Genomic DNA, 25,809 nt, shown 5'->3' on the forward strand with positions numbered 1-25,809 from the left:
ATCATAAGGATGTCATCCCACAGAAGCCTGGCATGCCCAAAATAGCCACAATTGCCTCAGACAGTGGAGCCAAGAGCTCTGGAGAACCAGGAAGTGGAGTGCCATTCCTAGAGGGCAGAGTGGGCCCTAATCAAAGAATATTATCTCAGAGGGGATTGTGGGAAGATGTTGGAGTAGGGAGTTCCAAACTCAGTCCTGACACCAGAACAACTAATTAAACTAGGCAAGAACTGTCTGAAACAAATATTTTGAAACTCTGGAGACCAGAAGAATGCTGTACAGCCTCCAGGGAGGAGCGAGAGGAAGAGGTTGATAAATTATAGTAAAGTATGACAAATTGCTTTCTCTGTGTGATGGCTACTCACACCCATCTCCCATTATCACAGCAGGTGGCCATGGGGGCCAGCCCCTGGGTAGCTTACTGGTTACAGAAAAGGATGTAAAAATCCTCTTCTCCGAGACTAGAGGTGGGGTGATCACTGATCATGGATTTTGATTAGTAACTTTGAATTGCTGGGGTCTGGCTCTGAAGGCAGCCATTGTTTCAACCCACCCTGGACCAACCAGCTTTTGGTTTTGTTGGGCATCTCTATTATTTTTTTGTTTTCTATTTCAAAATAGTTGTTTCAGACAGTTCTTGCCTGTTTACTAGTTGTTCTGGTGGAAGGTCTGAGTCCTGGAGCTCCCTACTCTGCCATCTTCCCACAGTCCTCTAACATCATTCTTTGTTAATGCTTCTTTAAATGTTTGGTAGAATTGGCCAGTGAAACCATCTGGGCGTGGAAAGTTCTTTTCTGGAATTACAAATTCAATTTCCTTAATACTTATGGGACTGTTCAAGTTGTGTATTTTATATCCAGTGAGTTGTGGTAGGTTGTGTTTGTTGAGAATTGATTCCTTTCATCTAATTTGTCAAGTTTATCTGTACAGAGCTGTTTGTAGTCTTCCCTTATTGAGATTTCTGAAAGTTCTGTAGTGACATACTTTTCATTTCCAATCTTGGAAATTTGTGTCTTCTCTTTTTCTTTGTTGGTCTTGCTAAATTTGCATCATTTTATTGATCTAAAGAACCAACCAGTGCTTTGTTTCTCTGATTTTCTCTGCAGTTTCTCTGTTTTCAATTTTATTAATTTCTGATCTTATTTTTTTTCTTCCTTCTGCTTGATTTGGGTTTATTTCTTTTCTAGATTCTTGAGATTGGAACTTAGAATATTGATTTTAGTCTTTTCTTCTAACATATATGTTTACTGCTATATAGTCCCTTCTCAGCACTGATTTAGCTATGTCCTGTGAATTTTGATATATTGTATACTCTTTTTCACTCACTTCAATTTATATTTTGATTTCCTTCGAGACTTATTCTCTGGCCAATGCATTATTTAGAAGTGTGTGGTTTATTTACAAAAGTTTGAAGACTTCACTGTTATCTTTCTGTTATTGATTCTAGCTTGAATCTGTTGTAGTCAGAGAATACACTATGTATGATTTCAGTACTTTTAAGTCTGTGGAAATTTGTTTTATAGCGGAGGATGTGGTGGTATATGTTTGTGGGCACTTAAAAACAATGTGTATTGTGCTGTTATTAGATGGCGTTACCTATAAATTATATTAGATCCTGTTGGTTGATGGTGTTGGTGAGTTCTACAACATCCTTGCTGATTTTCTGTCTAGTTGTTCTATCAATTTTGGGGAGAGGGGTGTTAAAGTCTCCAGTCATAATTTTGGATTTGTCCATTTCTCCTTTCAGTTCTATCAGTTTTTGCTCTGTTCTGTGCATACATATTTAGGATTGCTCTGTCTTCTTGGTGGATTGACTTTTTGACATTATATAAGGCCTCTGTCTTTGGTAATTTTTTTGTCTCTAAAGTCTACTTTATCTGATATTAATATAGCCATTCCTGCTTTTCTTTAAGTAATGTTTGCATGGTATATATTTTTCCATCCTTTTACTTTCATTCTGCTTATATCATAAGAGGGTTTCTTGTATACAATATATAGGTTGTTTCGTAATCCATTCTGACAAATTCTGCTTGTAATGGATGTATTTGAGCATTTACATTTTATATAATTATTGATATGTCAGGGCTTAAGTCTGCCATTTTATTTTCAGTTTTCTGTTTGTTTTTTCCATTTTTTCCTTGTTTTCCCTGCTTTCTTGTGAGTTAATTGAATAATTTTTAGAATTCAATTTTTATGTTTTTATGGCTTTTTAGTGTTTTCTTTAATAGATTTTTTTTTAGTGGCTGCCCTAGTTATTACATTATATATACATAATCTATCTCAGCCTATCGGTATCATCATTTTACCAGTTTGGGCAGAGTATAAGAAACCTTATGTGGTGGCTTGGAGTTATGTACCTCCAAAACATATGTTCTTAATCTGAATACATTACTGCGGATGTGAACCCATTGTAAGTAAGACCTCTTGATGAGGTTTTTTCAGTTAAGGTGTGGCCCAACTGAATAAGGTTGGACTTTTAATCTGGATTACTGGAGTCCTTTATAAGAAAAGTAAAAGACAGATGGAAAGGAAGCCACAAGGAGTGGTCAGAAGCTGGAAGAGGAACTCAGAAGAGAAAGGAGAATATGCTGCCACATGTATTGCCATGTAATGAAAAAGCCAAGGAACAGGAATTGCTGGCAATCTCCTTTGTTGATTGTAGATGCTCTCAGTTGTAGATGCAATCAACTGATTATAGATGCAAATCTATCCACACAATACCCTCACAGTAGCAATCAGGCCAGTGCTTGCCTGACCAAACAACTGGACACCATAACCTACCCAAGCTGACATATAAAATTAACCAAGAGTAATATAACCCTTTTTATAAAACGGAAATTTTATAATTTTAACTATTTAAATTTATGATGAAAAATTTGGGGTATCAGTTTAATAATGTGTAATGGAGCAGCTTTTTTTTCAGTTAGGGAGTATCCTAGCAAAAAATTTTAATATCACAGGCCTGAACAATCTCACACAGATCTATGGTTTTAAACACTAATAACTCCCCAATGTACATCTATAGTGCTATTTCTCCCCTGAACTCCAGAGTTGTATACCAAAGTGCGTTTTGGCATTTCCACTTGAATGTCTAATAGGCATCTTAAATTTAACAAATCCAGGACTAACATCTTGATTCCCCCCCTTACACCAGATCTGCACACTTCCTAGTGGCACTCTAATCACCTACCTGCTCAGTTTCCAAGTAATGGAGTCATGCTTGACTCCTCCCTTTCTGTCACATTCCACATTCAATCCATCTGCAAAGCCTGTGAGCATACCTTACAGATACATCCTGAATTCTACTACTTGATCTACTATCTTGGTCCAAGCCACCACCATCTCGCTGGACAACTGCAGTAGCCTCCTAATTTGACTCCTTGATCTGACTCTTGCTCCTCTGTAGTCCACAGAGCAGTCGGAGAACATTTACACCTGTAGTTCTAACCTTGATTGCACACTGGAATCACTTAGGAAAGTACACAATTAGCGATGCCTGAACATCAGGATTTCTAGAGCTCCAGTTGATTTTACTGTGAAGCCAAGGTTGAGTACCACATGTGATTTGGCTTCGGTTTCCTCTCCAGTCTCATTTCCTACCACTCTTCCCTTCTCACCACCCCCCAGTCCATACTTTCCCCTTTTCTCTTGCTATTCATTGAATACTCATTTTCAAGTCCTTCCCTGATCACCCTCAAAAAGAGCATTCCGTTTTTCTCTATTCATTTACCTCGTTTTATTTTTTAATAACATATACTACCACCTGACATTATATTACATATATTTATTTGCTTACTATCTGTCTCCCCTCACTACTAAATAAGCTCCATTATGGCATACAGCTTGTCCCCACCCCCGCAATAAACGCAGCACATAAGGATATGTGTATGTATAGTAATATCACTTTCTTCTGGGTCTCTAAAGCAGCCTTGTATAGGACAGGAGTCTTATGAGAACAATCACAACTACTTTTTATGGAGCGATTTAAACTATGCCTTTAACAAATCGCCAGTCGTTCCATATCCACATTTTTCAAATGAGGTTGCTAAAGATTAAGTGACTTGCCCAATGATACTTTGTAATTGGCAGTTGGTTTTTATAACCTGAATTTGACTCCAAAACCAGTGCTACATCAATGTTTTCCAAAGAGTGGTTTTCACCTGCATGCAACAACAACAAAAAACAGTATTTGTGATATGCTGTATTATTTCCTAATGTGCTATGCACTCAAGTTAAGGGACCCATCCTTATTCTAAGATTGTACCCGTCTTTCGGTAACAAAATGGCCTTATTTTATAAAATGATATAAACTAGTAAAGATTTTTCTCTTTACCCTACCAAAATAAAAGTCTTGAAAAGAGCTATTAGTTCTCCAAATTTCGGTTTTGTTTTTTTGAAATATTATCTGATCAATGAATTTCTAAAGTCGGGAACCACTGCCACACCGAACAGGAGTGTCTCTGAGTGTAAAAGGGCGGGAGGGTCTTAAGGTTACAAGGGCCGCGCCCAGCTCGCGGAGTTTGAGCTCCACAAACCCGAGAAGCATTAAAAACAATGCAAAAACAAACAAACAAACAAACAAAAAACAGTGCAGCCTGAGGCGCCCAAGGGTAAGGCACAGACACAGCTTTTCTGCCTGCACGGTAAGCGCTGGGCCCCCCCTTTCCCAGTTCACTAGCCGGTAGAGTCAGGGTTAGGGAGCCGGTGCTCAGGGATTATCTCAGGTCACGCGTCCAAGGGCGCGCCCAACTCCCCAAGTCCTGGCGCCCCAAGCATCGCCTCGGCCCCAGTGCGGGGTCGCCACGGAGTCTTCGGAAGGGTTTACAGCACCACAGCGACAGCGCGGACAACGCCGAGGCGGCAACAAGCACACGAAGGACACGGAGGAGCGCGGCACAAACGCGCGCACCCTGGGCCACCAGGGGGCGCTGCGCAGCCTCGCGGTCTCCGGGTTTCTCGCGAGAGGCCGGGCTTTCCGGAAGTGACGTCTCGGAGGAAGCGCAGGCGCCCCCGAATCTGGCCTGGAGCCGCAAGCTGAGCCGCCGGCAGCATGCAGTCAGATGATGTGAGTCTCACCCTGTTAGTCTGCCATCCCGGGGTTGACGCGGGATACCTCTTCCGTTTTAGGAGACTCGGCTGGTCTCTTGCGCCTCGTGTCGCCCCGGACGCGAGTTTTCCAGAACCCGGGTTGTGGAGAGCTGGGCTCTCACGTGTCTCCGTGCTCGGTCTGGCTTAGCGGCCAGGTCGCCGCCACCTCAGCCCACGGGTCGACGTACCGAGGTCTTGGTGCCCGCAGAGAAGGGCTTGGTGCCATGCAGTCAGCTGTGTGGTCCTTCCGGACTTGAGGTTGGGGATGAGGGTGGTTGGGGGGCGTGCCGCGAAGTGTAGACATCAGAGTTTAAAGATCTCATCGTCCCATGCACACGCTACTTTTGAATGTTTTTTTTTTTTTTAATGTTGGGTTTCTCTTTACATTTGCTCTATTGCCTGCCCAAGTCATAATTGCAGAAGCGTCCTAGATTTCTTCTTTATTTACCGAAGAAATACGTAAGTGCTTATAGTGGGGCAGGCATTGTCGTCATCACCGGAGATTTGATTAAGCCAGACAGAAGGCCCCTCCTTTCGTGGTACCCTGGTGGGGGAGACAGATAATAACCAAATGAACAAATAAATAAAATGATTGTACTCTATGATAAGTACTATGAAAGACCAGGGGTGATGAGGTAGAGACTGATCGGGAGAAACCACTTCCGATAGGACTGATCAGGGAAGTTATCTCTGAATAGGGACATCCTAGCTGAAATGGGAGAGCAGTGAATCTGGGCAGTAGAACAGTAAGGAACAAAGAACTGGAGGTACAGGTAAAGAACTAAAAAGGACCCTGATGAGGTGGGTTGTAGGATTCAAGGGGAAGAAGGGGAGATTAGGGGTTGAATGAGTTTACCAGAATATGATCATGTAGAGTCTTATAAGAATTGTTTTTAGGGTTTTTAAAGGGGAATGCATCAGATTTACGTTTGTGAAAACGTCTCTAGTTGTGTGAAGGTAAAACTAGTGGGGCTTATGGCAGAGATGAAGAGGAGTGGGTTAATTTAAGATGTTTTGTCAGTGTAACTGATAGGTGAGTGATAGAGTAAATGAAAAGGAAAAAGAAATCAAGGGAGTTTGGTTTTGAACAACTAGTTAAATGATGGTTTTATTTATTGAGATGGAGAAAAGTGGAGAAGGAACAGGTATTCTTTCTGAGAAGTGTGGTATTGAGAGCTCTATTTGGACATGTTAATGTTTATAATACCTTTTAGACATCCAAGTAGAGATTAGAGATGTCACATAGACAGCTAGATGCATATACAAGTCTGGTGCTCAGGAGAGAATTCTGACCAGGAGATGACATTTTGGAGTTATCAGCTTAGAGATATTTAAATCCACAGGCCTAAATGAGCCTCCCGAGCAACAGTGTATAGAGAGAAGATCCCACAATCAAGCCCTGAGACAGTCCAACATTTAGAATCCAGGCAGGAAGTGGAGCCAGCAAAAGAGAATGGGAATGAGCAGCCAGTGAGCAGGACAAAACAAAACAAAAAAAACAGGAGCTTACAAAAACTCAGAAAACAAGCGTGGTCAACTCTCTCAAATCCTCTGAAGATTTTGAATAAAATGAGTTCTGATAATTATCCACTGGATTTGGCAATATGGAGGACACAAATGACTGTAACAAGCAGTTTCAGCTTGTGCAGTGAAGGTGACAAAAGCCAGGTTAGAGAGGGTTGACTATTGTGGGTGAGAAAGTAGAGACAACTTGTTTCAAGTTTTGCTGTGAACAGAACATCAAAGGTGGGGCAGTCCTCCCCCCTACGTGGGATCAGACACCCAGGGGAGTGAATCTCCCTGGCAACGTGGAATACGACTCCCGGGGAGGAATGTAGACCTGGCATCGTGGGACAGAGAACATCTTCTTGACCAAAAGGGGGATGTGAAAGGAAATGAAATAAGCTTCAGTGGCAGAGAGATTCCAAAAGGAGCCGAGAGGTCACTCTGGTGGGCACTCTTATGCACACTTTAGACAACCCTTTTTAGGTTCTAAAGAATTGGGGTAGCTGGTGGTGGATACCTGAAACTATCAAACTACAACCCAGAACCCATGAATCTCGAAGACAGTTGTATAAAAATGTAGCTTATGAGGGGTGACAATGGGATTGGGAAAGCCATAAGGACCACACTCCACTTTGTCTAGTTTAGGGATGGATGAGTAGAAAAATAGGGGAAGGAAACAAACAGACAAAGGTACCCAGTGTTCTTTTTTACTTCAATTGCTCTTTTTCACTCTAATTATTATTCTTGTTATTTTTGTGTGTGTGCTAATGAAGGTGTCAGGGATTGATTTAGGTGATGAATGTACAACTATGTAATGGTACTGTAAACAATCGAAAGTACGATTTGTTTTGTATGACTGCGTGGTATGTGAATATATCTCAATAAAATGAAGATAAAAAAAAACCTAAAAAAAAAAAAAAAGGTGGGGCAGTAGCTAAAGGGAATTTGGAATAAAGGGAGGTTTTTTCCTCTCTTTCATCATGCTCTAGAGACCTTAGAGCAGAAGTCAACAGACTTCTGTAAATGTCAATATTTTGGGCTTTGCAAGCCAGGTGGTCTCTGCTGCAATCACTTAACTCTACCACTGTAGCTCAAAAGCATCCATGCTAAATTGTTAGCTCTCGGGCTAGATTTCATCCACTGGCTGTCATCTGCCAACTTATGATGTTGCAGAAACAAGGGAAAATAGCACGTGGTGTAGTCCTTTAGAAATTTAGAGGAGTGGGATGCAGAGCATAAGTAGTGGGATTTGCCTGTCATAGGAGCATGAACTTTCTTTCAACGTAACAGGAAAGATGGATATTGAGTTCCCCCATCCCTGAAAGATAAAATTCTAACTTCTTAGGACCCAATTATCTGGTTCCTCCTTTTCAGTTTCATTTCCTCTTACATGTTTCCTAGCATCCCTTGTCAAACAGTCATCTTATAAAATTCCCCAAATGTGTTTTCTTTTACTTTGTTTACTTCATGTTTTTCCCTTTACTTTCTTCAAATCCTTTCCCAGATCCTCAAAGCAGCTCACTCAAAGGCTCTCCTACTCTTGTAACACCTCTGTTGCAGCATGAAAACAGTTACTTTATGACTCTCTGCTTATATCTGTTTCCCTAACTAGAAAGATAAAACTCCTTAAGAATTATACTTTCCTTCATTCACCAAATACTTGAGTGCCTGTTGTGTCAGGATTTGGGGATGTCAATGCCTTACATACATTAAGTATATAATAAATGCTGAATGAATAGAGCCCATTAGTCAGTGGAGGGTAGCACTAGATGGTACTCCTTGCCCTCAGTGAAACCAAATGATACATATATGCAAAAATCTAGTAAGTACTGTACAGTCTTAATAATGAACATAGTAAACAAAAAGTTAAAAAATATATGATACCTCCATATATAATATGCCATTAATATAAATATATATAAAATATATATGGTAATTCATTTTTGTTAAAAATATGCATATATAGGCATACTACTGCTGGTGGAATATACACATATAAAGAAAAAACTCTGGAAAATATTTATAGAATACTAACGAAATTTTAACTTTGGATAATTGGGTTATGATTATTGTTAATTTGTATTTTTAAATTTTTCTATATGAATCTGTTACTTCTATAATGGAAAGAAAACAATCAGGCTGTTTACAAAGTGTTTCTTTCTCCTCAAAGACTCCTTCAGTAAAGTAGGGCCCTGCCCTAAGGCATTGTCTTCTTGGATTAATATACCATCTCTTGAGTCAGAGCAATTGAAATGGAATTTTCTTTGTCTTTGCAGGTTATCTGGGATACACTAGGAAACAAACAATTTTGTTCCTTCAAAATAAGGTGAGTCTGGATTTGCGACTTTAGTTTTCCTCTTGGTAACCCATTTTATAATCTTTGCTTCTTTCCTCGTACTCTAGAACCAAGACTCAGAGCTTTTGCAGAAATGAATACAGCCTAACCGGATTATGCAATCGATCATCCTGTCCCCTAGCAAACAGTCAGTATGCCACCATCAAAGAAGAAAAAGGTAACTCCCGTTACTGCTTCCATGAGAACTACCCAGAAGCTTTTAGAATGCTTTAGTCTCTGTAAATAGCATTAACACTATTCACTTTCTCCTTCAGGACAGTGCTACTTGTATATGAAGGTTATAGAACGAGCAGCTTTTCCTAGGCGTCTCTGGGAACGGGTAAGACATAAAACTATCATGACCATGGATCAAGAGCAAAATGCCACATGCTTTTCTCTCTTCCTTGACCATATCTAGATTAAATTTTTGAAACCATCTGCATTAGGCCTCTGATGAAGTGTTGCCTACAGTGAAGACCTGACAAGTCACTTACCCTTGCCCTTCAAGCTTCATGTTTCTATTTGGTAGGTCCTGCTCAGTAAAAACTATGAGAAGGCACTGGAGCAAATAGATGAAAATCTAATTTACTGGCCCCGTTTTATTCGACATAAATGTAAACAGAGATTCACCAAGATTACCCAATACCTAATTCGAATTCGAAAACTTACACTAAAGAGACAGTAAGTATTTGGACCTTTCATTTATTTCTTGACTTTTATGTCTGTTTTTCCAACAGAGCATGTTATGAAGCTGACAGATTATTTGTGAAGCATCTAATAATGCTTTCTGTTTAATTAAACTTTGTGCAGTCTTTCAGGATATTCTAAGAAGAAACTTCCTCACACTAAAATTTACCCTTTGGTTTTGCAGGATTTTAAAAAACAGTATAGTACACCTCGATTATCCATTCCTTGCCTGAAAATCAGCTTCAGAAAATTCTTTGTAATCTCCTGAGGGAGTCTTAAAATTAAGGATGTAAAAATGACTATAAAAAGTGAATAAACAGGAATATAACTTCATTCTGGGTTCACTGAAAACAAATTTTAAGAAGTGATATAAAATCCACAGAATCAATTGAATACCTTCTTAATGAGGGTTAGGTACTAACACTTTCATTGTGACTACAGGAATGCTAAAGTAGTCAGTCTTCTACATAAAATTGCTTTTTCTAATTCACTGAACGATTAATCTTCACACCATGAATGACTTCAGAAGTCTCAAAATCCTTAAAACAAGCACAGCAACTTAAAATACATGTATGCCTGACTTTCTATAGAGTTAACTTCTAGAAAATTTTAAGTAGTGTAATCTTGTATTGAGCTAGGTCCTACAAAACCAGTTCCAATCCTTTTTTGCTTCTCATCTCTTTAAAGGAACACATAGCACATGTACTTGGATTTTCTGACAATGTATTTTATTTCCCCTAGGAGGAAAATTGTTCCTTTGAGTAAGAAGGTAGAACGGAGGGAAAAAAGGAGAGAGGTAACTTACTCTTTTGACAGTCATAGCTTCCATATTTTCATCGGGGGCAGGGGTAGGCTAAGCAGGCAGGGTTCATGAGAAAGATTCAGTTACCCTGTGTATGAACTGTTTAAGCCCTAGATGATGGTTCACTGATGGGTTTCCAGGTTAAAATGTGGGTGCCTTGGGAATATAGGCAATGGGAGAACAGGAAGAAAACCTCAAGAATTGACACCTTATCTGAAATTCCTGAAGTCAGATGTTTCAGAATTCTGAATTTTGACGCTGTCTATCCTGTATGTTACATGTTACCCTCAGCGGGGTCTGAGAACTACTCACACTACTATTTCTACAGTGAAATAGAAGAATGTTCATGCTAGGTGGAATTTTTTTAAGTCTTCATATAGGCACATATCCATTCAGGTTATGATTTGCCACTAAATTGAGTTTTTTTTTGGATTTTGAAATTGCTGGTAAGGAATTGTGGGCTCTACTTTGATCTGGGATTATCTGTTTCTTTTAAGTAAATTGGGCAGTTTTGTTACTAGTAATGAATAGTAGTCATTGTGCTGTCCATGGAAAATTTGCTGTAGTCAGGACTCTCTAACCATTGTCCCAGAGAGAACAGTCTGCCTGTTGGACAGTTTCACCTGGACACCTCACTCAGGCTGAATTAATTTTCTTATGCTTCAAGACCCAGGAAACAGCTTTTCCTGACAAGTTCAAATTTGCAGTCATTCTTGCTATTTGTTGGCTTCTACGTTTCTACCAGCAGGCGTTTTGGTCGTTAGTTAAATCCTATCAAGAAATAGCTTTAATAATCTTCTGATGCTTTTTTTTCCCATTAATCACTTGTAGTTCTGTATTTCAAGTCTATTATGTCATTGGTCTCCAAACTTTGTTGATCACTTACTCCATCAACAGAATTTTTAAACATGTACTCTCCAACAAGGACACTATTAATTGTTGTGATACATGTATACTTGCACTAATATGTATACTATAAATTATAATTTGTGAGGTAGCAACACAAAGGTCTGGTTCTTTGTTAAAGATAAATTTATCTTTAAAGGCTATCATAACTTTTAGATATCTCAAAGATACATAGGGAAGTGCATTATTGGTTGTTTGTATTAAGTACTTGCTCTTCAGTTTTCATGTTTCCTCCACCAATAACGCAGAGATTTTCTTTCATATCCAGCCTAGTGAATTTTCATCTTCTCTGGGTTGTCAAACAGGTGCTCTTGCAAAGCATTCAGAAGAAATTAAGTTGTTCTAGTTTTAGTGCATGAATTTGTAGCTCTCTGAAAAAGTATAGATTTGAGAGATTTTTAGATGGATTGAAAATTATTTCTTTTGGAGACACGTTTTCAGCAGCAGCATCACATGCAGATGTAATCACATCCAAACTTCTTTTCAAATGTTCTAACCACAAAACAAGATTTTTCAAAAAAAAAAAAATTTCTTCAAACTTACTGTTAAAATGTTTCCTTTCTCTAGAGGAACAGATTAAGTGTATTTTTTAAAACATCTGCTAGGTTACATACTACTGACAGCTCTTTGTTATCTCAGGAGAGGCTGGCAAATTTGAAACATTTTTCTTAAGTTCTACAATCCTATGTAAATATTATGCCATTATATAACCAGTATACCTTCATGGCTACTGTCTATCTTATTGCAGACTATTCAGTGTCATCTGTAAATCCACTTAACCAAAGAAACCAAGATCTTTTTTCTCTCTTTATCAATAGACTCTAACATGGTTTTAGAAAACATAAATTGTTGAAAGTGACTGTTCTGTTGTCTCAATTTCCATGAAATCTGGGTTCATGATTAAGTTTTTTGAGATTCTTAAAGGTATATAGATCTTATGTGCTTTATATATATATCAAAGGCTTTGTTAGAATTGTTAGAATTTAATTTAGAATCGTCATTTACAAAACCACAGGAATTTTTAAATTAGAAAGGTTCCAGAGAGAAAGAACTCTTACCTGGTTGGAGAGGCAAAAGCCCTAGCAATAGCAAGTGGGGGGTGGCAGGAGGGGGATAATTACATCTTCCTATTCAAACTTGGTTGTTTCTTTCCAGTTCTACAGGCTGAAAATTAATACTAAAGAAATAACTGGGTTTGTTCTTTTTTTCTTCTAGGAAAAGGCATTGATAGCTGCTCAGCTGGATAACGCCATTGAAAAGGAATTACTGGAAAGACTGAAACAAGATACGGTGAGGCTAGGAGCTTTGGGGTACAAATATTTTTTAAGGTGGTGGTTTCACGCTAGGAAATATTGTGGAATGTATTTTATTTGTGAAGGTGCTAGGAAGATCTCCACTCTGCCTTTATCCCTGGAATAAAATAAATTAGAATAGAGGTCCTGGCTTCCTCATTTTAGTTGATGCAAACATATCAAATGCTTTGGTTACCTTTTATATTCCATTCAGTGTAAGAGACTGCCATTCTTCCTGATTCCCATTCCCAAATGCAGCAAGTCCAGATCTGGATAAAAGCCATACAGTTTTATATTACGCTACTCTTAAGCTTCTTTAAAAAGTGAGAAATGAATTTTTATTTTTTTTAAAAATTAGTGTCATTTATAATACCTTAACAGAGACGAATGAATAGAATTTACTTTTTTCTTATTATTCTTTGTCAGCAAAATTACAGTTGTACCAGTTCTTGGGTTTTATGATCTGGTTCCATCCTCCATGGAAGTTATCTATTTGATCTTAATCACTGATTACACAAATGTTAAGACACTGTCAAGTCTAGGCAAGAAATCGTATAGAAATAGTATTCACCAAATTAAGTATTCTCATTGGATCATTTAGGAAAAAATAACATGCTTGTCAGACAATGGACTTTCAAGTGTAATATCCAGTCTCTGTTTATGCTCTTCAGTATAGCGACATCTACAACTTCCCCATTCATGCCTTCGACAAGGCCCTGGAACAGCAGGAGGCAGAGAGTGACTCTTCAGATGCTGAGGAAAAAGATGATGAAGAAGAAGAAGTAGTAAGCCTCCCTTTGTTTTTTTTGTTGTTGTTGTTTTTTTGCTTTGTCAAGCAATAACCAAGAGGACTAGATCTATTTTTACATAATCGAGCAGCTACAGAATATCATCTTCAATCTCGAAAGTAATTATTTGGTCATTTTTTTGGTCGTGAGATCAGCTTGGGTTCAGCAGTGGCTGTTCTGTTCTTCAGGTTCAGCCAGCCAACTGTCTGTGCATTGATACTTTTAATCTTATTCATCGGCATCCTAACATTTTTTCTGCAAAGGCAACAAATAAAAAATCCTTATCAACTGATGTAATATACTATTAAGAAACCTATTGAAATTTGCAGGGTTACTCTTACTTTGGAAGTAGGAGAGGTGTTTGATGAGATTTTTAGGAAAAGGGCTGTTTTAGCAAGTTGCTGTTAATTCAGAAGTATTACATTTGGGAATAACTCGATTTTGGCTGCTTAGTAAATGGACTGATTCTGACTGTTTATGTTATTGATGCATTTATGTATTACTGAGTAAAACTAGGTGTCTAAACTGAATTTTTATTATATATTTTGAACCTAACAGCTATGTTTTATTTTAGGATTTGGGAACAAGAGAATTTGTGGAAGATGATGAGGTGGATGAGAGTGACATAAGTGACTTTGAGGTGAGCTATATGGGTAAAAAAAAAACATCCTTTAGCTTTCAGGGAAAAAAACAGGGAGGGTTTCTGAACATGCATAGAAGCAAATACATTCTCCAGTTCTAAACTGAAGCCGATGAAGGGAATTTGGGGAACTGATTTAGTCTTCTTTCCCCTCCCTGTGTTAGGACATGGATAAACTGGACATCAGCGGTAGTGAAGATCAGGATCAGAGATCATCCAGTGAGGACGAAGAAAAGGCCCTGGATGCCAGACACAAAGGCAAAACACCTTTGAAAGGACCTTTGCGGAGAAAACGAGCCTACGTAGAGATAGAGTATGAGCAGGAGACAGAGCCCATGGCTAAGGCCAAAACCACGTGATTTCTCCTCAAACATTTATAGATAGGCCTGAACATTTTGAACTCCCTTTCTTTTTTTAAACACATACACCCTTCCAATTTTTGCTCTTTCATGTTGTATTTAACACAATATTTGTGTTTTCAATATTTATGCCACTTCTGTGAGCAAGATATCTAGGAGAGTGTGGAAGAAATTCTTAAATTGTGAATAAAGTATTTTTATAGCATATATATTAAAGTAGCAGCATGAGCCCAAGAAGCTTAACAGACAAGTTCTTGATGCTGGAATGAGATTGTGACTGTAAATATTTCTAAGTCTTAAATGCTATGTGCCTGTTTCCTTGGTGTCTTTTGTTTTTTCCCCTAAATTTTTATTTAGAAATGGCAGGGCTTAAAATTGTTCTCATCCTCCTTTCCCTACCCTTATAGGAGTAGAAAGAGGGAAGGAAAAAGATGATCTAACATAATGTTTAGCATAAAAATACCTTTTTCCTTAAATAACTCCATTAATATAATCTGGGATAGAAAGAAAATCTCTTTGGGAAAGTAATACAGACATTAAGTTCCATCGTAGGGAGCACCTTCGGAAACCTGCTGCACTTTTCTGATACAGTTCACCACCTTGCTGTCTTTGCAGCTTTGGAGACTTTTCGCCAGAAGCCCCTGAAACATAAAACGAAATAGGCTTTGATTTTTTGTTGTTATGTTTCTTCTCCTCTACCTTGATTCTTCCTTCTTGGTACCATATTCAAGGAAAGAGTAGATGACACTAGGGGACAGTTCACAGACTAGTAAGAACAGAAAGTATTGTTTAAAATCTGTGTTGACATGCTTGGAAATGTCGGCTGGCTCAAACAGCAGCCACTTCGTAACAGTCAAGGCAAATTAGGCTGGATCTAGGGCTTGAAAAATGTCTCAGATTAAAAAGTTGATTTGAAATAATTTGAATAAACTGGTAAGACAACAAAAACCATACTGTCTCTAAATATTAAGATACGATTTTTTTTCATGCTGCCTTTATAACTTTCAGTGGGAGATTTCTAAATGGGGTAAGATGTAAAGCAACAGTTTAAATACCTGCTAGTATATACTGTGGGCTTTGAGAAATTAACTTTTGTTGAATATTGGACCAAAGGAAGAATTCCACGTGGATAAATAAGAGTATGAAAATATATCTACATATGAGATTGCTGCTCCCAAAAAACTGTCTGAAAAGTCCCATCCTGTTGAATTACTCTACCTATAAGTCCTTGGTGGTTTTTAGCCCAGTATATCTTTTTTTTTTTTAATTAAATTCATTAGCATACAATAGAAATTAAATTTTATAAGCTTGCTCATGTTGCTTCCTGCCTCTTCTCTTTTGTCTGAGCCCCAAAGACATGATCACCCTGCCTTTAAACTGTTCTGAATAGCTTTAAAGGAAGAAGGTTTCCTCAAATTCTGTTAAACACTAAAGGGCTCAAAAGTGAAGACTCGAAACCCTCCATGTTCATTTCCAGACTGGGCCGGCAAGTACACAGTAACTTAAATAGGAATTACCTAATGGATAATAATGCCCAACTAAAGCAGAATTGGGGACTTTTTCTTCCTTACCTTCACCCGCCCTTGAGAGCAGTGGTCCAAGAGAATCAGGCAATCTGTGGCTTCCTGCAACAAGGCAGTCTTAACCGGTTCAGGTGTGAGGCTTTGGTCCCTGGCCACATCACATATCAATTTCAGGAGAGCCTTCAACAGGACCACAAGTCTGCATGACACTCTGGAATCAAGAAAAACTATGATCATACCCTAAATCATGGTATATAAAAACTAGAAGGGACTTGAAAGGCCATCCAGTGCAAATCCCTCTTTTCACAAATGAAGGAACTGAAGTCAAAGTTAAATGATTTAAAAACCACAGAGGAGGAAGCAGAACCAGGAACCAGATTACAGATTTCTTAACCTCAAGTACCCTGCTCTTTCTACAGCATACCTTCTATATTCATACATCTGCTCTGGCCTGTCCAAAAATACTTTGCTTTTCCCTGGAAGCTTGGTTGTACCTACTGTAAGGAAAGTCTCCTATTTAAGGACTGGAAAGAAAAAACGTGTCTCTCCTTCCCTAGAGTGTGTACTTTTGGGCAGAGAATAGGAGGTAGGCCACAGTCCTTTAACTTTTTATGCTATTTTATGCCTGGAAGTTAAACACAATGAGGGAAAGCAGCTTAGCTTCTGGGACTTCCGAGCTTATAGGACTTATAAGTATCAATCTGAATTTTCTGTCATTTAATTTCAGATCTTAGCTTACCCATGAATTATGCCCATTCCATTTACTTCTATTTATTAATTGTTCTAAAAATTTTCATCCCTTACCTTCATCTAAAAAACATTTAAGTTTCTATGGTTTGTGGACCACTCAGCCCTCCATCTCTTACTCAATATAGTTTGCTCTAGATAAACTTGTTCTGCTCAATTCTCCACACTCCACCCCCTCCTTAAATACACATAACAATCATTTTCTAAGCTCCCTATGTTTGATCACCTATGCTTTCTACTTAAAATCTTGATGTCTGCTCTTTTAAGGCTTGGCAGAGTCAATCTGATTCTATTTCATTCATCTATCTAGTCATTCTATTCTAGTCCACTCATCAAATATTTAGGTACCTACTACCAGGTACTGAGTATACTTTAGGAAAATGTAATAGATGCGGGTCTACTCCTGGAGCTTAATAGTTCAGTAGTGGAGAAGGATAAGTAAACAAATGCAATCTAGTTACAAGTGCTAAATAGGAGAATTCTATGGAACATTAAGTGACTAAGGAAAAGACTGTCATAGAGAAAAGTCACCTTGGATTTCTTTTACATCATAAGGAAGTGAGGGAACACAGTCCAGAATGCATACATATGTTGCTGGGACACTTGCCTCTAGCTGAGTTGAACTTTCAGTTTTTTTCACTGCTGACTAGTGGTTTGGGTTTAAGTTTATAGTTCCTGACACCTACTTCAGCCCAGAGTTGGAATGCTTCCTCAGGAACCATATCTTCAATTAGGTCTCTCCTGATCACTACTCGGCAGATGTTAAATGATGTGCTATGAAGTGTTCCATTCTCAAGTTAGTTTTAAGGACCATAAGGATGAACAAAGTTAAGCAAGTGTCATTGCAGCACTTCTAAATGGACTTTAATATCCTAATATGTATTATAGGTCTAGAGAGATAATACAACCAATTGGGTCTCCCAACTTGTTTGATCATAAAATATTGTTTTCTGTGAAACATCAAATAGTACCTGGATGGGTAACCTCCAAAACACCAGTCTAAGCCATTTTTAAGATATGTTTGAGTTTAAAAAGGAAACAACTTTACCGTTGTTGGAATTTACAACTGATGCCTCATGAAAAAAAAAGGTCCAAATATGAGCCTGAGGTAACTGTAGGTATATTTTATCTTTCCAATGCCATTGTCTCAGTTCAAAATCCCACAGGGATATGAAATGGTAGATTTTCAAATACATGGCATGCCTTTAATATTTTGTGCTGCGTGTAAATCTGGGAAAGTTCTGACATGAAAATCAGCAGAATTTACCCTTTTTGGCACACCTCTTTGCTTGGCTGCCATACCTGGGCCACGTATGCTGGATAAGAAGTTTTAGGGTTTCCAGTATCTTCAATCTAGCCTCCTCTTCTGGTCCATCATAAACCTCTAGATAACCAATGATGACTCGCTCCAGCCTCTTCAAATGCCGGACAGTTAGAATCCCCAGCCTAAAAATGAAAGTGAGAACGTAAAGGCCAAGAGTTGAAGTAGGGTAGGATGGCCAGCTCCACAGCCCAGACCTTACCTCCTCACGAAAGCTGGTAGGTTTCTTGCATAGGTTCTGCGTAAGAGAAGGCGGTGCTCTGGCTCCATGTAGGTCAGGACCAGTTGTAGTACCTCATCACAGTGTGTGGTGGGTCGAGCTGCACCTCCCTTCCACTGCACGGCCTTCTCCAAGATGGGGAATAAATCCAGGAGACACAGGAGCACCGCCTAGGAAGACGGAATGAAAGGAAACCATATAGTTCATCCACTCTACATTCATAACACTCAGTGATTTTTCTAGGAGCCTCAATAATTTACTGTCCTTGGGGTCCATATCTTACAATTCTAAAAGATACAAGTAATAACAAATTAAATGTACCACTTTACATTTGCAAACTCTTTTACATTCTTTATCCCCACCTGACAGTCTCAAATAAGTTAATACTGTATCCTCAGGATTGTTCTCTGCTAATCTATAAAATGGGAAGAAGTGACATAAGGAATGTGGCAAAGCTGGGATTTTAACCCAGATTTTAGGAGTTGTAAGTCTAGTGATATTTATATGTACTTAGAATAAAACTGCTCCTATAATCTAAGATGACTATTCTACTTGAAGTTTCAATGTCTAGGCATTCCCTCTTAGGTGTTCCTTGGATCTCTGGTTTTTCTCTAAGTTTTTCTGTTTATTTTAAATCTCTTTTCTCCACCATCTCAAGAACCTCAACCTTTTTGGCCTTTAGTACCTGGATTCTTGATATCAAAAACAAAATTTTAAAAAAGAAAAGAAAGGGAAGAGTGGGGAGGGAATAAAATGAGAAAGAAAAGATGGTTTTTATCTTTTCTTAGTTTGCCAGAGCTGCTCTGACAAATACAAGATGGTTGGGATTTAATGTCTCCCAGTTTTGGAAGCCAGAAGTCCTAAATCAAAGTATCTGCAAGCCATACTTGATCCAAAGTCTGTAGAGTTCTGGTGGTGACTCTCTCCCTGCCTCCATCTCATGGTGATCTGTCTCCCTGGGCCTCCTCCTCTGGCTTCAACCCCTCCTGCTCAGTCATCTGTGTGTCTGTCTAGAATTCCTCTCCTGATAAAGACTCCAGTCATATAGGATTCAGGCCCACCCTGCTTCAGTTAAGCCTTATCTTAACAGGATCTTTCAAAGATCCCATTTACAAATGAGTTCACACCCAGAGTACCAAGAGTAAGCACTTGTACATGTTTTTGTGGGGGGCATGATTCAAGCTATCACATACCTCTAATTTTATATAAATTGTTTCCTCTATCTTTAGCATGCTCTTTCCTCTCCTAAGAAACTCCTTTTCACCCTTGATAAGCAATTACTGCCTCCTTCCCAAAGCTTTCTAAAACCACCCCAACACCACCAAAGCTGGTTAGTTGCCTATTGCTGGACAGCCAGCACTTTATACAAACCTCTTTTATCATATGATCACTCCACACTGTGGGCGTGTATAAATATTTATATAAATGTCTCTCCAAAGGATTTCTGAAAGCCAGAAACCCTGTTTGGTTCATTTACTCTTCAAGCCTATAATGGTCTGAGCACATAGTACATATTAATAAATGTCTGCTGATGAATGAATAAATAACACACAAAAATATCCAACACACAATTAGTTTCAACTGTGTGTGTGTGTTGATATAAGGCAACACAGATGGAAGAACACTTTAATAAAAACAGAACCTTTCAGACATAAAGCTGCCCTTAATCAGTGTCCCAGATGAAGACAAGACACTGGCTTTTCTGTGAACTCAGGATATGCTTGGTGTTGAACTTTCCAGAGTCACTTGCTAACCTACATGTTTTCAACTTGGCAACCATTTTTAATTACTATCCTTGCTTTCCAAGAGAGGAAAATGTCTCCCAACTATTCTTACTCACATAATGCCACCTTTTACTCAAATTTAGAGAACCCAGACTCACAGTCATGAGCAAATCTCACAATTACCTGAATGAGGTGGTGCTCCAGTGTGTACAGGTGGTTGAAAATGGCATGATACAGGACCTGGGCCCTGTTATACTGGAGCAAATCAGCAGCTGGCTGCAATCAGATAAATTATCCAATTAAAAAGAAATTTCTCAAGAATGGTAGTAATTTTTGAAACTGGATTTTGGGCACATGGAGATTCATTACACACTCTCTACTTTTGTGTATATTTTTAAAGTTCCATAATATAAAATTTAAAAAAAAAAAATTTTTTTAAGTAATAGCTTGCATATTTGGGTATAATCTCTTTCAAGTTTCTATTTTTTTTGTTCCTTGAAACAGTTAACTGTTAATTACTCAAGGCCTGGTTATTCAATATGATAATGACCCATGCCTTCCCTTTCTTCTATAATTATCCTTTAAGTTACTATATCACCTATGAGACATGAGCTCTATTAGGTTGGCAGAGGGAAAGTATAAGAAGAGAAAATATAAATAAGTGTATCTGGTTACTTAAGAGCTTTAATAGAAAGTCAGAGAGATGTAAACGGGCAACAATAAAATAGTGATATCATGAATGAGTCAGTGTTCCATCAATACAGATGACAGAAAAGAGCAGTCTCTCACCACATTAAGCACAATGTGATGGAGGCAGTGTACACCCAGGATTTTGTTCTCAGTTTGATAGTCATCTGAGATGAGCAGTGATGGGGGCAGTATCTTTTCCAGATATTGGTTCAGCCAGGGACGGGTGACTTGCTGCAGAGTCCATGAGAAAACATGTTTGGTGGCAGGGTTATTCTTCCAGGATTCCCTAAATGGAAATGTGAAACCACATTAAGTATTACGTTAAGTAAAGTGACAGAGTGTTTAGTAGCTAATGAACTTAACCTGTTCAAACTAAACAGTATTTTCATGTCCTTGAAAATATACATCCACATAATACAACCCTTCTGATTTATAGTATACATTTTAAGATTCAGATCAAAATGACTTACATATCTCACACTAAATATATTTAACACCACCTCAGGCACCCTCTGGCTCTAAAGCTTACCCTATATCAATGAGAAGTAACCACTTAAAACCACAGCTACCAAGGAGACCTATGGTGATAGTGGTGGTAGCATAGCGAAGACGTGTGGAGATGGGAAGAGGAGTAAAGGAAGTGTCTCTGGCATTATTATCATTATATTATTATAAGGGAACAAGCAAATTTGAACAGCAATTTACAGCTTTCAAACTTATTTTACACACATTACTCAATCCTCAAAATAACTGCATAATAGGTAATATTATCTTTATATTACAAATAATGAAACAGATTCAAGAAATGCTAGCTAACCTGGCCCTACCCAGAAGTAATAAAAAGAAACAAGGGACTCAAAATGAAGAGTTTTAACTCCAAGTTCCTGGTAAAATGACAACTATGGACACATTTCTCATCACTTCAGAGCCACAAATACTAACAAAGTACCAATGGAAAACTCACAGAAGGCACTTTAGCTAATAGCAACTCAAGGGTTTTTATTTTTTCATCCCAAACACTGCTTTCTTATCTAATAACCACTCCTAACTGTGAAACTCGTAACTGCATATGAACCTTGTAGCAACTGAATTACTTTATAAAACTAACTTTTATTCCTATTATATTCTTGATATACATATATTAAAATAGTCAAACCTTAATTTGACTATAACTCAGAAGTGTGCTAACATCTGAGGTAGCCAGAAGGCAAACCCTTAAAATATAAAAAGCCCCACTGAACTACAGTCTTAGGTCTGCAACCTTTTGAAGTAGCCAGAAGCGATATAACTACTGTCAGGCACTGATCTGTAACCTAGATGCCTGGATAATTTGATAATAATGCTTTATTGTGTGACTGTAAAAACCTTAGCTGTCTATCTTGTCTTAATGTCTATCAACCTTTGAAGTAGCAAATACTTGTAACTGTTATAAGGCACTGAACTATAACCTCAATGCCTGTATTTTTGGATAATGGTACCTTATATTGTAATTCATGACTAGCTCTGCTAAGACTCCCCTATCTCAATTTATGTAACTGGACAGTAACAGGACAACTAGTGACTGGCCCCACTTGTAACCCTTTATCTTATTTTACAACCCGGAAGCCTGGTGCCCCTGCACATTGCCCCCTTAATAATTATTAATGAAGTAACACAAGTCAGCCCAGAATTAACCACCTTGCTCATTACCCTAAGCCTACCTGTCCTGAATACTATCAAACTCTCCAAGTGTCTGCATTTCAAGGACAGAACTGTTTTAATCTCCTGTTCAACCTGTACTGCACATCACAATTAAAAGTTCTCTCTTTGAAATCCCAGTGGCTCAGAATCAGTTGTCAAGTGCACTGGACATCAAATAAGCATTTTTGTCCAGTATCACCTGTACTGGGTTGAATAGTGCTCCACCCCCACCCCCACCCCCAAATTCATGTCCACCTAGAACCTTAGAAAATGGCCTCAATTGGAAATAGGGTCTCTGCAGATATAATCAGCTAAAATGAGATCATACTGGATTAGGGTGGGCCTGAAATCCAATTATGACTAGCATTCCTATTAAAGGAGGGAGATTTGGACACAGAGACACTCGGAGAAGATGGTCATATGAAGACAGAGGCAGAGACTGGAGTTATGCTGGAAGCTGGGAAGAGGCAAGGAAGGATTCTTCCCTCGAGTCTTCAGAGGGAGCAGGCTCTGCCAACACATTCATTTCAGACTTCTGGCCTCCAGACGTGTGAGAATAAATTTCTGTTGTTTTAAACCACCTAGTTTGTGGTAATTTGTTACTGCAACTCTAGGATGCTAATACATTATCTAATAACTAGTGATGGGTTCCAAGATACCTAAGTATAAAATTCAAACCATCGGTTTTAAGCCTCTCCAAATCCCCACCGCCACCTAACTCAAGAAACTTAAGTGAAATAATTTCCGTCTTTTCCAGAGCAGTTGTTATTCAAATTAGAAAAAGCACTGGAAAATGGAGTCTGGCGACCTGAGTTCTAATCTTAAATTTGCCACTGTCTAGTTATATTATTTATAGCCAATCACAACCTTTCTGAGCCTTAAGAGATCTGATACTGCAATGCCTTTATTTCACTGAAGAAGAACCTGAAGTTTCTGTGAGCAGTAACATTCCAAAACATTAAGCTGAAGCCCCTCTGGCAGGAATACTCACTTATTCAATTCCGGTTTGAGAAGCCCCATTATCACAGTAAATCTCCCCTTCTCATCTTCATTTCCTCCGTGGAGAAATCGTGCCACAGAATCACAGTCAGTAACTTGAAGCAATAAGGCAAGCACTTCCCCAGCAACATCCTGAGATCTTGGGCTGGTCCATGGTTGCTTCAAGCTATGCATGATGGCAAAAATATAGATGGGTCCTGCCAAGTGATGCAGGCCTGTTTTCCATGCAGGGCAGACCAGGGAATTCTTCGCAGCCTCAACTTTTCCCAGTAGCTTAAGAAACAGTAATCCAACTTGTTCCGCTTTCTCAGCCACCTCAGAATGACCATCACTTCTACCTTCCTTTTCCCTGGGTGGGGCCGCGTACATCCCCAAGGCTTTTGCCACTTCCCCCAGCATCTCCGGCATTTCGCGGAACGGTGCGCCACTCCCCTCAAATAATTTGTCACATTCTGCAGCTTCTATTATAGCACTAACGTCCTGCAACACTGCACCTCTGGCGTCCCCCCGTTGGGCCTCCTGGCCTGTAAGACGATGCAAAACCTGGGAGAAAGCCTGTCCGAGGGCGGTGGGAGGCCACCCTCCAGACAAGAAAGGACCTTCCCGCGATGGAGTTTTCCGAGCCCCATCAAGCTCCATTCCTCAGACTGCGGCAGGGAGCGGCGGGTCTCCGCCAGAGGACTAGAATGGAGGCGGGAAGGGACCTGCTCAAGAAGGATGGAATAACTCGGAGGCTGGAATTCTCCCAAAGAACAGAACTACATCCAAATAAAATAAAACTCCGAGACGACCAGAAGAAGAAGACAAGAGCCTACCGGGATAAGAATAAAGGAAGGGACGCCGGAAAGGGTAAGATTCTAAGTAAGAGTCTCGGGCTCCCAACAGTGAATAAACTTCTCTTGCCTTTCTGGAGAGGCAAAACAAAAACAAAACACAAAAACTAAAGGGGTTAAGGAACAAACTCCTGAAACACAGCAAAACCCAAGCCAACCGCCTCTACAGCCCTTGTCGCATAACGTCGACGTCTATCCGGCACACGAACTAGGTAAATGGTTGCCGCAAAGCACAGGGCTGACTTCCGGCAATACTGCCGCAATGCGTTGTCATTTCACGACCTACGGTCGTAGAGCAACAGATCCAAGTTCAGAAAAAAAGCAGAAAGGTGGGGCTATAGTGAATATATTTGCATAGATAATAACCACTTTCTAATTTTGTTTGTTTTCATTTATTAGCGGAAACTAAAGAATAATAACGGAATAGTAATAAAAGTTTTAAAATGTACGGAATTTTATGTGTCAATGCCAAACGTATTTGGTACATTAGTCACCCTTTCTACAAAGTAAGTGGCACGTATCCGGGACTCCTCAAGGTAAACGCGCGCGCCGATCCTTTTGTGGTTCATGAACATGATGAATGGGTTTTCACACGTTTGTGTGATGTGTGCCTCCCTTGAACCTTGTTACGACGTGGGCACGTTACCCTTCTGATCTGAACTCGCAGGATTCGTGTTCGCTTAATCTTATAGGGGAATTTTTGTTTGAGGTTCTTGTTGTCTGGTTTACGCTGGTAACATCCGGTTGGCTGTGTAAACGTGTTCGGCAGCTGCGCTTTTTTCGTTTTTCGTATGGGTGTGGGTTTTTCAACGTGGGAGTTTTTATTTTTCGTTTCTAAATTTCTTAGTGGACGCTTCCAGTCTAATACTCCTTGCTTTTGTGTATTGCGTGAAGACAGTTAGGGGGAGGACCATAATCAACAACCCGGTATCTCATAAGCAAGTTTTCACGCTGAAAAAGGACGTAGTTACTATGAACGGTGCCTTATGAACTTTGCAGGGGAGTTTCAACCCTGACGATGTGACATACGGTGGGGAAGTAAAGAGCTGGCTGCATGAAGCTCGCGCGGCTTGTAGTCATGCAACAGAACACGGTCACGGGTGAGACATTGGGTTTCCTTTACAAGCTGTTGGTGTAAACTCAGTTCCCCATCAACCTCGTCATTCAGGAAAGTGGGTCTCGTTGAAATGGAAATTTCGAAGCAAGAAATATATATGTAGAGTTCGAAGGAAGACAGGCATTTCTGGTTCGGTATCTCAAGCCCAGAAAGATGAGTTGATTGTTGAAGAAAAAGACATTGAACTAGAATGAAATTCAGCTGTTTTGATTCAGCAAGCCACAACAGTTAAAAACAAGGATATCAGAAAGATCTTGAATGGTATCTATGTCTCTGAAAAAAGAAACAGTTCAGCAGGCAGATAAATCAGATCTAATAAGTTGTCCAGCTATGGAAACAAAATGCCAGATGATTTTTAGGGCCCATTTATGGTATCTTAAAGATGTAATAAAATTCATCTGCTTAAAAACAAACAACCAAAGAAAAAAAACCAATAGCAATGTTCTAACCCCACACCGGCTTGACGCAGCCGGGAGGGAGACAGATTGCCTCGCCAGGCGTGGGGAGCGCCAGGGGCTCCGCGGAGGCTGAGAGCAGTACCTGGCCAGGGCG

At 39.3% G+C, this 25,809-nt stretch overlaps 2 protein-coding genes and 1 non-coding gene across 7 annotated transcripts; 2 read left to right on the forward strand and 1 right to left on the reverse strand.

Annotated features, from left to right (window-relative positions):
* Positions 1-4,983: 4,983 nt before the first annotated feature.
* MAK16 (MAK16 homolog) lies at positions 4,984-15,354 on the forward strand. 2 transcript variants are annotated; one of them, XM_037831344.1, is made up of 10 exons: positions 4,984-5,065; positions 8,871-8,920; positions 8,998-9,107; positions 9,205-9,269; positions 9,459-9,610; positions 10,358-10,412; positions 12,540-12,614; positions 13,288-13,401; positions 13,979-14,044; positions 14,209-15,354. In XM_037831344.1, the coding sequence occupies exons 1-10, from the start codon at positions 5,051-5,053 to the stop codon at positions 14,401-14,403; spliced, it is 897 nt and encodes a 298-aa protein (XP_037687272.1). In that variant the 5' UTR covers positions 4,984-5,050; the 3' UTR covers positions 14,404-15,354. The 2 variants fall into 2 exon arrangements, with proteins under 2 accessions (XP_037687272.1, XP_037687271.1); XM_037831343.1 differs by lacking the exon at positions 4,984-5,065 and having other exon boundaries at positions 8,667-8,920.
* TTI2 (TELO2 interacting protein 2) lies at positions 10,323-24,332 on the reverse strand. Of its 4 annotated transcripts, none has more exons than XM_037831341.1 (8): positions 23,300-24,332; positions 20,728-20,914; positions 20,122-20,214; positions 18,197-18,384; positions 17,976-18,119; positions 15,975-16,137; positions 14,963-15,044; positions 10,323-13,659 (listed from the first exon to the last, which is right to left on the reverse strand). In XM_037831341.1, exons 1-8 carry the CDS (start codon positions 23,944-23,946, stop codon positions 13,637-13,639), a joined length of 1,527 nt encoding a protein of 508 aa, XP_037687269.1. In that variant the 5' UTR covers positions 23,947-24,332; the 3' UTR covers positions 10,323-13,636. The 4 variants fall into 4 exon arrangements, with proteins under 4 accessions (XP_037687269.1, XP_037687270.1, XP_037687268.1 ...); XM_037831342.1 differs by having other exon boundaries at positions 10,323-13,369; positions 14,939-15,044; XM_037831340.1 differs by having other exon boundaries at positions 14,939-15,044.
* A 360-nt stretch (positions 24,333-24,692) lies between these two features.
* LOC119530720 lies at positions 24,693-24,796 on the forward strand. Its single transcript, XR_005216107.1, has one exon. It is a non-coding gene; the product is annotated as a small nucleolar RNA U13 (small nucleolar RNA).
* The last annotated feature ends 1,013 nt before the right edge of the window (positions 24,797-25,809 follow it).

Source organism: Choloepus didactylus, chromosome 3 (genome assembly GCF_015220235.1).
Source record: "Choloepus didactylus isolate mChoDid1 chromosome 3, mChoDid1.pri, whole genome shotgun sequence".
In the NCBI taxonomy this organism is placed as follows: Eukaryota; Metazoa; Chordata; class Mammalia; order Pilosa; family Megalonychidae; genus Choloepus; species Choloepus didactylus.

What these genes read in the sequence shown, in the direction of transcription:
- TTI2 (XM_037831341.1), bottom strand. Translation starts at nt 23,946, where the DNA reads ATGGAGCTTGATGGGGCTCGGAAAACTCCATCGCGGGAAGGTCCTTTC. An exon ending in TGGAGCACCACCTCATTCAG is followed by an intron (nt 18,385 to 20,121) that starts GTAATTGTGAGA and finishes CCGTCTTCCTAG; the next exon opens with GCGGTGCTCCTGTGTCTCCT. An exon ending in ATCCAGCATACGTGGCCCAG is followed by an intron (nt 16,138 to 17,975) that starts GTATGGCAGCCA and finishes TCTTGATTCCAG; the next exon opens with AGTGTCATGCAGACTTGTGG.
- MAK16 (XM_037831343.1), top strand. Translation starts at nt 8,847, where the DNA reads ATGGAATTTTCTTTGTCTTTGCAGGTTATCTGGGATACACTAGGAAAC. An exon ending in TTTTGTTCCTTCAAAATAAG is followed by an intron (nt 8,921 to 8,997) that starts GTGAGTCTGGAT and finishes CTCGTACTCTAG; the next exon opens with AACCAAGACTCAGAGCTTTT. An exon ending in AAACTTACACTAAAGAGACA is followed by an intron (nt 9,611 to 10,357) that starts GTAAGTATTTGG and finishes TATTTCCCCTAG; the next exon opens with GAGGAAAATTGTTCCTTTGA.